This window comes from Dipodomys spectabilis, unplaced genomic scaffold, assembly GCF_019054845.1.
Source record: "Dipodomys spectabilis isolate Male_0828 unplaced genomic scaffold, ASM1905484v1 ptg000002l, whole genome shotgun sequence".
Classification (NCBI taxonomy): Eukaryota; Metazoa; Chordata; class Mammalia; order Rodentia; family Heteromyidae; genus Dipodomys; species Dipodomys spectabilis.
Window position 1 is genome coordinate 54,754,889 of NW_024870679.1, and position 13,058 is coordinate 54,767,946.

General features: G+C 34.0%; 1 protein-coding gene across 1 annotated transcript in view; it reads right to left on the minus strand.

Moving 5' to 3' along the window:
* The window catches only part of Agbl4 (AGBL carboxypeptidase 4), a 1,043,215-nt gene that overhangs the window by 882,629 nt on the left and 147,528 nt on the right, over positions 1–13,058 (minus strand). Inside the window, exon 3 of the mRNA XM_042679054.1 lies at positions 246–370. Within this exon, the coding sequence (XP_042534988.1) occupies positions 246–370 (125 nt within the window). The remainder of the gene's footprint in view (positions 1–245; positions 371–13,058) is intronic.

Genomic DNA, 13,058 nt, shown 5'->3' on the forward strand with positions numbered 1-13,058 from the left:
ATAGTGTCCCTCAATCAATAATGGTTCAATCAATAAAGTACACTTTATATAAATGTATTATTTAATAACAATTAGCAAAATAAGCATAACTTACCCATTTTACTGTATCTCGTGAAACAAACTCTGTCACTGCAATAGATTCAATAAATATATTCTACTATAATCATTATTTTGCCATTACTAAAAGAGTAAAAGGAATTTCTTCTTACCAAAACCACACTGATGGTTCTCACTATATTACTTACCTGTGATTCTTTCACATTTTCCACAGTAAAGTTGAACCAGACTCGAAAGCGTGGGTTACAGGTATCAGGCCTAATGAATAGATCATATTCAAATTCAGAGACCTGGTCCACCCGGCCAAGGTTACCTGGTGACAAAAATTAAGAGAACTATGTTTCAATAGAAGTTTATGCAGGTCAGTTGTATATATATTTGACTCTTGTCAGTTCTGATATTCACATTCTCCATCATTCAATACTAGTCAATATTTATAGTCTGTAATGGCCAAAAACTCTGTCCAGATGCAGCCCATAGCAGTGAAGGTTTTAAATTAGTCTACCTCAGCCTAAACTTTATGATAGACTCTTTGTGGAATAAGTCTATTTAAAATATGGAACACTACATTAAGCCTGTAGTAAGTCCCCTAAGAAACAAGAAAGAAATCATAAATTTAGTTTGCTAATTAGAAAAATGAGGAGAATAACTCCATATGTATTTTATATTAAGGTCAATGTTACATAAACTGTGCCCAACATATTGTGCTTTGTTGAACCCTTACAAAGAATCTAAATGGTTTATACCATGCTTATTCTATACCAAATTTGTATTAAACATGATTAACAATATTAAATCATGTATTAAACATGATTAACAATATGTAAGAAAATGTTTTAAACAAAATTGAAGTACTAGCTACATATGAATAATAAATCTACAACTAATCATCAACTTCTCCATCACCAGTATTAACTGCAAGGTTTTTAACATGTATACACGTAAGTGACACCTCTATTTGTCTGTCCTTTACAACACTTTAATAACCAGTGAGTTAATCAAAATGTTAAAAACAAGATGGAATTTTTTAAAAGCAGAGAATCAAGAAAATTGTCAAAAAAAGTAACAGCTAAAGAAGAATCAATATGATGACAGACAGTATCAAAGCAACTTATCGAAAAGTTGGCCCTGTATTGCTTCTAAAGAACATAGCAAACTATTATAGGAAGGACTAGGAGAAACACTAGGGATTCTAGGCACGGGTAGAAACTTTCTAAGTAAAGATCCAGAATCACAACAAATCAAAGAAAGATTTGATAAATAGGATTGCAACAAACTTAAAAGTTTCTACATAACAAAGGACATAGCTAACAAGCTAAATAGAAAGGCCACAGAATGAGAGAAGTGTTTTACTAGCTGTACATCAGCACGGGCTTAATATCTAAAATATACTTAGAGCTCAAAAAATTAAACCCTCAACAAATAAACCCTCAAAGAAGCAATAACCCAATTATTTGATGGACTAGAGACTTAAACTTTTACTTTTTCTCAGAAAAGGAAGTAAAAATGGCCAATAGACACATGAAGAAATGTTCAACATCTCTAGCCATAAAGAAAATACAAATCAAAACACTGAGATTCCACTTCACCCCAATTAGAATGGCAAAAAAAAAAAAAAAGAAAACTAACAGTAACAAATGCTTGGTGTGGATATGGCCAAAGGGAAAGCTATCATATTATTGGTGGAATGTAATGTTGAATGTTTCAGTGATTGACCTGAAATCCAGGATTCTGATCCCATGAATAGTTTTCTGTATCTTATAGAACAACTGATGCTCAGAAAAACACTTGACATGCCAATAGATCTAGCTAAATAAGTGATTTAAAACTTCATTACATATATGTTTCCAAAGTAGTTGTTCAACTACTCTGGAAAGCAATAGGGAGGGTCCTCAAAAAACTAATCACAGTGTCATTCTTTCAGATGGATGTGGGGTCTTCATCTCCCAGGAAAGACAGACCTGGTCCAAGGAAAGGTTAGTGTGCTGCTCACCCATTCCACAGCCTCCCTTACCTGGGAGACAATCAGACACAGCCGGAGTCAAGTCAAGCAGGAACTTGTTTATTAACACACAGCAAGCACTTTTTAAAGCAAAAGAGACATGAGGAGGAAAAGGAACCAACCAATCACTCTAAAGGTCACATCCCATCATGCACCTAAGCTTCCAGGAGCTGTTTACACACTGAACATAAACAAATCGGGCTCTGCCCACTCAACTCCCTCTCAGCACCATCTTTGCTGTCCATGCACCCCACAGATGGAGGCATAGAATTCATATATCTATCTATCTAGATAAACTACTTTGTTGAATGACAACTCCTTTGTTCAACTACTTAAAGATAATAAACATATTTTAGAAAAATAACAGTAATATCTTGTTTTAAAATAAGCTCTAGTATATTTGCATCAAAAAGAACCCTGGGCTTTACACTTCTAACATATTTAATGAAGTTTTAAATCACTTATTTTGCTAGACCTTTTGGCATGTCAAGTGTTTTTCTGAATATTGGTTGTTCTATAAGAGACAGAAAACTATTCATGAAATCAGAAACTTGGATTTCAGTTCAAGTGACTTAGTGTGGGACAATAAGTTATTTCCCCTTCTGAGTCTCATCTGGAAAATCAGAATATGGAAGAACATAACCTCTAAGGTTCTTTCAGCAGGAACCTTCTTTGGCTTCTAGGGTGGATCAGGCAGTGATCCAAGACCATAAAATAATCCTCCAAAGCCATACCAATTAATTTAGAGTCACATTCATCTGTTCTCATTAAAATTTGGTCTGAAAAGCCAGATTTACTTCTCTTTACAGAACCAGAACAGTTACCTCCAGTTAAATACATATATTGAAAAATTTTACATTGATGTGTAAGAACAAACATGAACTAATTAAGACCAAAGACTTTCATCTTCATTTTTTTACTTCAATTGTATTCAGAATCCTTAAGGAGATTCCTCAATTAAGTTGGTTCTTTCAACTACTATTCAAAAATGTTTACTAAGGCATCTGTTGTAGAAGGCAGTGTATTTATTACACAGGGACACTAAACACAGAGTTAGAAAATTTAGGTTAGTCTTAAGATTTATCACTTACTAAGAGATAGCCTTGGAATGGAAAAGTCACTTAAATTCTTTCACTCTCTGTTTTCTCAATTAAAAAGATTATATTAATTGAAATATGAACTTCTGTCTTGTATTAAATAAGATTAATATTAATTTAACTTAAGCATAGTTAATAGAACATTAATTTTTATAGCAATTTTTATTGTGATTAACTGATTACATAAATTTCACAAATTTCACAGTATTGTGAGATAGTAATACTTAGTTAAAGTCACAAACACATTCTAACCTTCATGGTAAAAATTGTCTTTATCATGGTCTGTAAAGTTTATAAGTTCTATGAGCTTTAACAATACATTAATTTCATAGAAAACATGTTCTGAGTATTTCCCTATGCCACATACTGTCCTAAATGCCAACTCCATTCCAAAAATACTGTTACTATCTACTATACCTATTTTAACAAAATAAAATCAAGGTACAGATAAATAAAATAGCACACCAAAATGTCTTCTCTGAGGTGTAGGCAGTACAGATGAATGGAGAGGGTGAAGAAGACAAATACACCCAAAATAATTCATGTACATGAATAAAAATGGGACATACAAATTTGATGACATTGGATTGGAAAGGAGTCAAGGAAGAGGGTAACATATAAATGGACATGTTAAAATGAAAACTCCTTGCTTAAAAAGCAATGAGGAAAGAGACATTACATGTGCAATCTGAAGTAATCAGAATTAGAGCACTGACTACTGAACTATACAGCCCAGTTGAAAATAACTATTTCTATCATTTAAAAGATCTAAAAAATCTATGCATGACAAAGGACAGAGCTAGCAAGATCAATAGAAAGCCCACAGATTGGGAGAACTTAACTAGCCAAACTACAGACAAGGGCCTCATATCTAAAATATACTTAGGCTGGACTCGGGTGTAATCCTAGCTACTCTGGAGGCTGAGCTCTGAGGACTAAGGTTTAAAGCCAGCCCAGGCAGGAAAATCTGTGAGACTCTTATCTCCAATAAACCACTAGAAAACCGGAAGTGGCGCTGTGGCTCAAGCGGTAGAGTGTTCACCTTGAGCTGAAGAGCTGAGAGACAGCACCCCAGGCCCAGAGTTCAAGCCCTATGACTGACAAATAAATAAATAAATACAAATAAATAAATAAATAAAATATACTTAGAACTCAAAAAATTAAATCCCCCTACAACAAATCCTCAAAGAAACCACTGCCCGATTAACAAATGGGCTAAAGACTTAAAGAGAGACCTCTGAAGAGGAAAGAAGGATGGCCAATAGACACATGAAGAAATGCTCAACTTCTCTAGTCATAAAAAAATGCAAATCAAAACAACATTGAGATTTCACCTCACACCAGTTAGAATGGCTATAATCAAGAAATCTAATAACAATAGACGCTGGAGAGGATGTGGCAAGAAGAGGACTCTAGTGCATTGTGCATTGTTGGTAGGAGTGTAAACTTGTTCAACCACTTTGGAAAGCAGTATAGAGGTTCCTCAAAGGACTCCACATAGAGCTCCCCTAGGACCCAGCAATCCCACATTTGGGCATTTACCCAAATGATCACAAACAAGGCCACACTAAAGCTACCAGCACAACTATATTTTTCTCAGTATTATTCACCATAGCTAAGATATGGAACGGACTCAAATGACCCTCAGTAGATGAATGGATCAAGAAATTTATATATATATATTTATATATATATATGTATATATATATATATATATATATATATATAATTTCAGCTCCCATCACATCTAGTAATAATGTATCAGGCACATCCAGGAATGTGTAATCTTAACACAATTTGACCATTTATGTTATTAAATCTTCACCATGACCCAATGATGAGTACTTTGAAACCTGAAATATTTGGTGCTCACATAAGTCCATGTTTTAAAGCACCAGAAAAAGACCTAAAAATAAAGATATCTAACTCCACTGTGTTGCTCTTGGAATATACCAAATTTCAGCATCATATTATATGGAAATTTTAAGTAAGTATCAGTTTATGACTGGAAACAGCTACCTGTGCTGCAGGCACCAGTCAACAATACTAACCATTAGTAACAGTCTATGTTTATATTCACAAATAAATAGTTGGTTGCATATTTTTAAATGATATGAATGTTTAAAAAAACAATTCTTCTGGTACTTGTTTTATTCATCTTTGTTGATATATGTAACTGCATAGACTATATGCAGTTCATTTTAATTTCACATATTTATGTTTATAAATGTGATACTATGCATCTATTTCTTATTGATGTTTCTAATGATATTTTTTATTTTACCAAGGATGTTCTGTGTGAAAATGAATATTGTAAATGCATCATTGTAAACATGCCAAAGATTGCTCTGGGTTGACATCTTTCAATCAAGATACAAAAAAAAACTGCTAGAGTTACATGAATAGTTCAAGTATATCACACAAAATATCAAGTTCTAGATTTTGAAACAATTCTATCTGCTCAATATATGCTCTAATATTCCTGGAACCCTGTTTGTGATCCAGGTATCTTGTTGTGTCCTTCTCATTTCTCTTTTCATAGTTGCCTTTTTATTACCAATAGTAGGTGAAACTCAGGCCACCAAAAAAAGTGAAAGTGAAATACCAGTGTTTGACCATTCTCCTTTATTGAAAGCACTATAAAACCACAGTAACCCTTCGTTTTACTTCCCCAGCTTTTTCTGTGAAGGAGGAAGAGTATAAATGAGCATTTGGGCCTGTATGCTCTAAATTAAGATAAATGGCATATGGTAAAAGTTCTTTTGACAATTTTGGTTTAATTCCTTGGTTATCCTATCTCAATTATTGTCCAAGAATGTATTATTCTTTTTTATAATCAGTGAGAATATATATCCTTATGATCTAAGCATTAATATAAAAAAGCAGCTTTATTTTATGGTCACATTTTAAAGAAACAGAAAAAGATCTTAAAATAAAAGGTCTTTTATTGAACATTTCAATAAGAATTTCCATGGTATTCTTTTAAGTAGGTAATTATTCTTTCTTTATAAAAATCTATCACAGTTTAAATCATAGTTGAATAAATACTTTTATCCACCATATAGTACCATATATAGTACTTGATCTCTCAATGGAAAGACATATTCATCATGATAATTTTTATTTTTGTAATGAAGTAAACTGAGTCTTGGAAAATATACATAACTTTTAAGAATGTGATTCTATTTTACTCTTAAATCTTCATCACACAGTCTCTCTCATTTACTTGAATTTCTTTTTGCAAGCATGTATGTGCACATAAGTTTTAAGAAAGAATATATCAGTCTTAAGGGAAGTTTCCAAAAAGCAAAGCCAAGCAATCTTTAAGAAGAAAAACTTTCAGCACCAATAATTATTTTTGGCAGGTGACATATAGCAATATTTCATCTATCTAACTATCCACCCACCTAATGATGCTAACTTTGAATATTCACATTTTAAAGGTATTTTCCAGAAAAATAAGATATTTATTTTTGTTCTTTATTTTGGCTATTGTTCCTTCCTGACTTCAAATATATAAAAGAGCTGGGCAGCATGGCTTACAGCTGTAATCCTAGCTACTCAAGAGGCTGAGATCTGTAGGACTGTGATTTGAAGCCAGAGGCAGAAAAGTCCACAACATTTCATCTTCAGGCTGGAGCCATGGCTCAAGGAGTAGAATACCAGTGGAAGCAAATAAGACCAATGAGAGTACTCGGCATTTAGTTCAAGCCCCAAAACCAGATTAAATAAATAAAACTAAAAACTGCCAACAAAAACATTCCATACTGCCAGGCTTATGCCTGTAACCTTAGCTACGCAGGAATCTGAGGTCTGAGGATTACAGTGTGAAACCAGCCCGGGCAGGAAGGTCTCCACTAAATTACCAAAAGAGCCAAAAGTGGGGCTGTGGTTCAAGTGGTAGAACACTAGCTTTGAGCAATAAAAAAGGGTCAGGGACAGTTCCCAGGCCCTGAGTTCAAGCCCTAAGACCAACACAAAAAATAAAAAGTAAAAGAGTTCCACAAAAATTCTGTCTCTACAAAGTGATGTGTAAGCTTTGTGATTTCAGAAAGGAAAAATTATACAGAATAATGTATTTCTAGGGCCTCTCGTAGTTCATACATATAATCTTAGGTACTCAGGAAGCTGAGATCTGGAGATTACAGCTTGAAGCCAGCCTGAACAGGAAAGTCCATGGACTCTTATTTCCAATTATACACCAAAAACCCAGAAGTGCAGCTGTGGTAGAGTGCAGCTCAAGTGGTAGAGTGACAGTCCAGAGTGAAACAACTCTGGGACAGTGCCCAGGTCCTGAGTTCAAGCCATAAAACCAGCATACACACAAAATAAAATGTATTTCTTTTTACTTTCCAAAGTACTATTCTTTATTAATGTTATAGATTGAATATGAAATGAATCCCATAAATTCATATGTTAAACAACACTATGTCCGCAACTAGGAGTGTTATTTTGGGAGGGAGTGGAAACTTCTGAAGGTTAATGGTCTCTCCTGTCCTTTGTCTTTCTTCCCTCCCTTCCTAATCTTTCTTCTTCTCCCTTCTCTCTTTCTCTTCATGTATATACTATGAAGTAAGTAACCTCTGCCACACTCCCTACCACCATGATAATCTTCTTTGGCATGGACCCAAAATTCATTCTATGGACTAACACCTTCAGCAAAAATAAACCCATCTCTTATTTATAACAGATATTTTGTCACAGTGAGGAAATCAGTTTATTTTTTCCAAATATTTTATGTAAGAACTTTTAATCTACAGAGCATCTTAAAGTATCTAACAAATGTACAAGGAGCAACATGTAACTAATAATTTAATTAAATATCCATAGCAACTAGGGTCCTTTTAATTATCCTTCTGAAGCCTCTTTCAGTTATTTGATTCTCTGAAAGAAGAAAATTTATATCATATTAAGCATCATTGGAACATGAAATAAAAATATGAAGATCATATATAAATAAAGAAGAAAAATTAAAGCCTCACTATGGTAGAAAATTATAAAAGGTCATCTGACTTTCCTTTCTTATCCAGCCTATTTCCACAATCTTGTATAAACAAAAGTAACCACATACTGACTGAATTTTTTGGATAGAAAAGATACTCTCAGGTAAAAATATTCACCTATATGAGAAGTAACCTTTGGGAGACTGGAAACTTCTGAAGTTTACTGGTCTCTGTCCTTTTGTGGGTAAATCTACTTCCTTTTGAGAATTCACTTGCAACACTGACTCACAATTTAATATTTTAAAAAGGGAGAAAGCTTTTAAAAGTTGACATTTGCTTGTTCAAAAGATTAGAAAGGCAAAAGGAACTGACAATTTAGTCACCTTATATCACTATTATATGATAGTTTGTTTAAATCATCACCAGCAATGCAGAACTGTAACTAGCTCTTCCTCCAGAGAAAGACTGAAATTAAGAAAAAAAACCTATTTCAAATGTGCATGAATATCTTCAAAATATGTATACTGTCTAAGAATAAAACCAAAAAGAATATTGACCCAGCAATTACTATCTCCAAATGTAGTGATTTTAAAAAAGTAACAATTAAGTAATATATTGTAAACAAAATATAGAAATGTATTATGGAGACAAAGAAATGAAAAGCCTAATGCTAACTAGGGTTGCAAAGTTTGGAAAAGCTTGAGAGAAATGGCAACTCATGCTTGAAGAATGAGCAGGTATCTTCTAGATACTGAGTGGGAGAAGGCAAAAAGATCACCCTGTAAAATAACCCACAGTAGGCCAGATCAGAGTCCAGATTTCAGGGGTTTTTCAGTTGGTTAGATGGGTTTTTTTTTTCTTTTTTACTTCTTGGCTCTGGTCCTTGGCACTGACTGTCGAACTTTTTGGTCAATCATAGTGCCCTATCACTTGACCCACAGCTCCATCTCTGGCTTTTTGGTTAATTGGAGATAAGAGTCTCACAGACTTTTCTGCGTGGGCTCACTGTGAATTTCAATCCTCAGATCTCAGCTTCCTGAGTAGCAAGGACTACCGAGGTGACAATTTCAATTTCAAAACATTTCTATAGTGGAAGTATAAAGATAAAATGAGAGGCTTGGAAATAGAAGTAGCAATATTGCATAGCAATGTAATGCAATAAGTTGAGTAAGAGTTTGATAAGGACTTCCATGAAGCGATGAGAGGAAGCAATAGATTACAAAAGCTAAAATCCACAGTGTTTGTTGAGGGGAAACTCTTTTTTTTTCAACTTGATAGTTTGACTTAAATATATGATTGACTTTCATGGGAAAGAGAGGGTAAGCCAGTTGTGTTTATTCTTTAAAAAATAGTTATACTGAAATGTCTTTTCAGAGCTTGAAGAGTGCATGACTGAATAACTCTGGACTATAGAACAAGGTATACAGTTACTGAAAAACAAGTAAAATTTCAGCATTCACATGGGTCCTTGTGAGTGCTAGGAGTTCCAGCCACAGAAACTTCAAGGTGCTAGTAATTAATGTGTGATTGTTGTTATTCTGAATATGCTCTATATTCCTAATTATATACAACATTTCATAAAATTATATAAACTACAGGTCATACAAAATCTAAATCATTCTTATATACAGCCCTAGACTTCTATGGTTTTAAATAAATGGAGACCACTGAGGGCTGACTCCAAGAGTGTGTATTTTCATCTTCATCTATAGAACCTGATTCTCTCAAACAATGTGATTTCCTTGAAATATATATTGAGAACTAATCATTAGTAATAACACATTGAATACAAGATGAATAATTGATGCTTTAGAGCTTATATAATGATAACTAAAATAGCATTTTGAAGGTTAGGTGACATTTTCAAAGTCATTCTTCAGAGATTAAAATGTTCCTGGCACATATTTCAAGTGGGCATACTATATTGATTGGAGTGATATTCAGAACACCTGGTTAAAGCTCTGGACCTACCTTTGTGACCTTGGACCCATGAAAAGATAATTTTCAATTCTATCTCCGAAAGGATTCTTTTTTAAAAAATTTTATTGTGAAAATACTGAACAGAGGGGTTACAATTACATGGGCAAGGTATTGAGTATATTTCTTATCTAGCATTGTTGCCTCCTCCTTTGTTTCCCCTTACCATCCCTTTCTGAAAGGATTCTCACATTGCCTTCTGTCCCTTCCCAACTAATCTTCTGTTACTCAGTATGTAGCAACCAACTCCTAAATAGTCTTTATGCTTCTTGGTTAAACCCAGCCAAGCCCCCCTCAATTTTCACTGAACTGCCTTTTCTACCACCTAAAGAACAAAATGCAAAAATCAGTCTCATAGCAAAAGCCCCTAAAATTTGGTGCATAGATATATCTGTAATCTGATCTATAATTAGATCTTTTTTACTATACAATTTTAATTTATTATCCTGTCATATTTATTCAAGTTATGGGCATAGTTTGGAAGCTTCTCACCAGCTATGTCTCATCATCAAAGCCTTCAGAACACCACCTCTTTCATGATGTTTTCCAGAATTTACTTTTCCCCATTATCTTCTCCTATTGCTTGCTTTATTCCTCAATTATAATTTCCATCATATATCAAGTTGTTATGGGACACAGTAATGAGTTGGAAAGACATAGTTTAAAATAGTTGCTCTTCCCCTTATTACACAGTTTAATCAAGAGCATGAAATTTAGTTTTCATTTAGCAAGTGGACCATGTGCATATAGTGTCACTTAAACACATGGAAACAAGCAGAAATTCAAGAAGAAGAAACAAAATAATGCATCTGGTTTCCATGCCAAAGGCAGTGCTCACCAAAAGAAGTCCGGTTTTTGTCATTTAATGGAGTGAGGGTAGAGTAGGAATGAATGATGATAAAGGGCTTCTCGTGCCTGCCCAATCAACAATAAAGCAGTGTTCTGTTTCCCATTTGGATTCTACGCTTAGGACTTCAGTGTTTTCAGGAGCCTAAAAATTGCATTTCTTTTGAAATTAATTTCTTTTCCTTCTTAATAATCTCATGTAAGATTCAGTCTTACTGCAAATCTTGGCAACCTCAACAAATATTTTTATCCTTATTAAGTGAAAATATTTTACATTTTCACATTCATACATTTTGGGATGTATGAATTGCCATATCACCAGTGTTGCACTAGTAAATAGAAGAAGGGTTGCTTTAACCTACAATACCTTTACAGTCAAACAAAAAAGGCTACTAATGGGTATGTATACTGCATAGATAAATATGAAACATGAATGATTCATATCCCAGGCAGGACAGACTAAGATGTGACAAGAATTCATCATGCCTACTCAGAGTATTCATAATTTCAAATTTATGGCTTATTTCAAGAATTTTATATTTAACATTTTGAGATCAAAGTTCTAAAACAGAAGCTACAAAATGTGAAAGCACAGAAAAGAGATAAATGTACTAATAGTAATTAATGAGAGGAAAATAAAGACAAAAAATTCATTTTGGGCTGGGTCCCAGTGGCACATGTCTATAATCCTAATTACTAAAGAGGCTGAGAGCTAAGGATCTTATTTTCAAGCAAGCCCAGCCAAGAAGTCCTTCAGACTTTTATCACCAATTAACCACCAAAAAAGCCTCAAGTAGTAGAAACCTAATCTTGAACAAAAAAGCTCAGAGACAGTGACCAGGTCTTGAGCTCAAGCCTCAGGATCAACCATCAGTAAGGAAGGAGAGAAGAGAAGGAAGAAGGGGGGAAAGAGACTATGAGAAGGAGGAGAGGGGAAGAGGGAAAGAAGGAGTAGGAGATGGGAGGGGAAAGAGAGACAGTGAAGTAAGAGCATTAATTTGTTGAATCCAGGACTATCTTCCCCATATAAAGACCACTAGAAGGTAATCATCTTTGAGTTTATTTTTGGCACTAATTTGGGCCAATTGATATTTAAGCATAGCTCTTATGCATATGTTTAGCATTTTTTAATTGAAGAATAAAACAGCATCCCAATTTGGTTAGCTATAAGACCTTATATACCTACAAGCACAAGGAAGTATAATATCCTGTCACCTATGCTAATAAACCTGTGACGCTTTCTACCTTCTCAGAGTATTAAAAACACATCTGATTAACAGAAAATCTGAATCTCTTGGAAGCCAATAGTCCAAACATTCTGAAAGCTTTTTCAGGTATCACATTTAAAAACCAAAGTACTTATCAACATGACAGAGGTTAAACAGAGCAGACTTCTAAGTTTTGACTTCTTAATATCAATAACTCTTGTCTCCAAGGTAAAATGCTATTTTATGAAACTCCACATTCCATGGTTCAAGTAGATATTTATAGCAATAGAAAAAAAAAGTTTGGCATAAACATTAAAAATCAATGCTGATAATTACCTTGATGCAAGACTAAATAATAAAGCTTAAATGTTTTATCAGCCCCAAAGTAGTTTTCAAGTTGCATAAATGTTCCTTCTCTCCATATATATGATAGTACGTTACCTCTCCTGCCCTTTACATTTAGTCCTCATAAAATATTCAACATGTTGCTTCCTAAATGTCGATATATATAAAAAAAACTTACTGGAAGAAGAAAAATCCATTTCACAAAATGACAAGGAGATTACCAGCATAACTATAATTATCACTTTTTTAAAAAGGCACAGAAAAAAAACAGACATCAAGCAATTTGAAGTTGTTCTTAAGCCACACACTGTGTTTTCCTACAGAGGATTTTTAAGATGAGAAATAGACCTTGAGGGTTTTAGACAGGCCTCCAGCAATATGAAAAAAGGTCAAACATTCTGCTAGAAAGCTCAGTTATCTTCAGAGCAACAACTTATCAGCCAGCTTGCAGTACCTCCTTATTTACAGCTATTGGTCCCAGAGGAAGTGCACTTGAGTTTGGGCCTCAATTACTTTGTAATGAGTTTGCCAGGAATGATTCAGGAAACAAATTTGTAACTATGTGTCATTCCCAGCTCAAAAA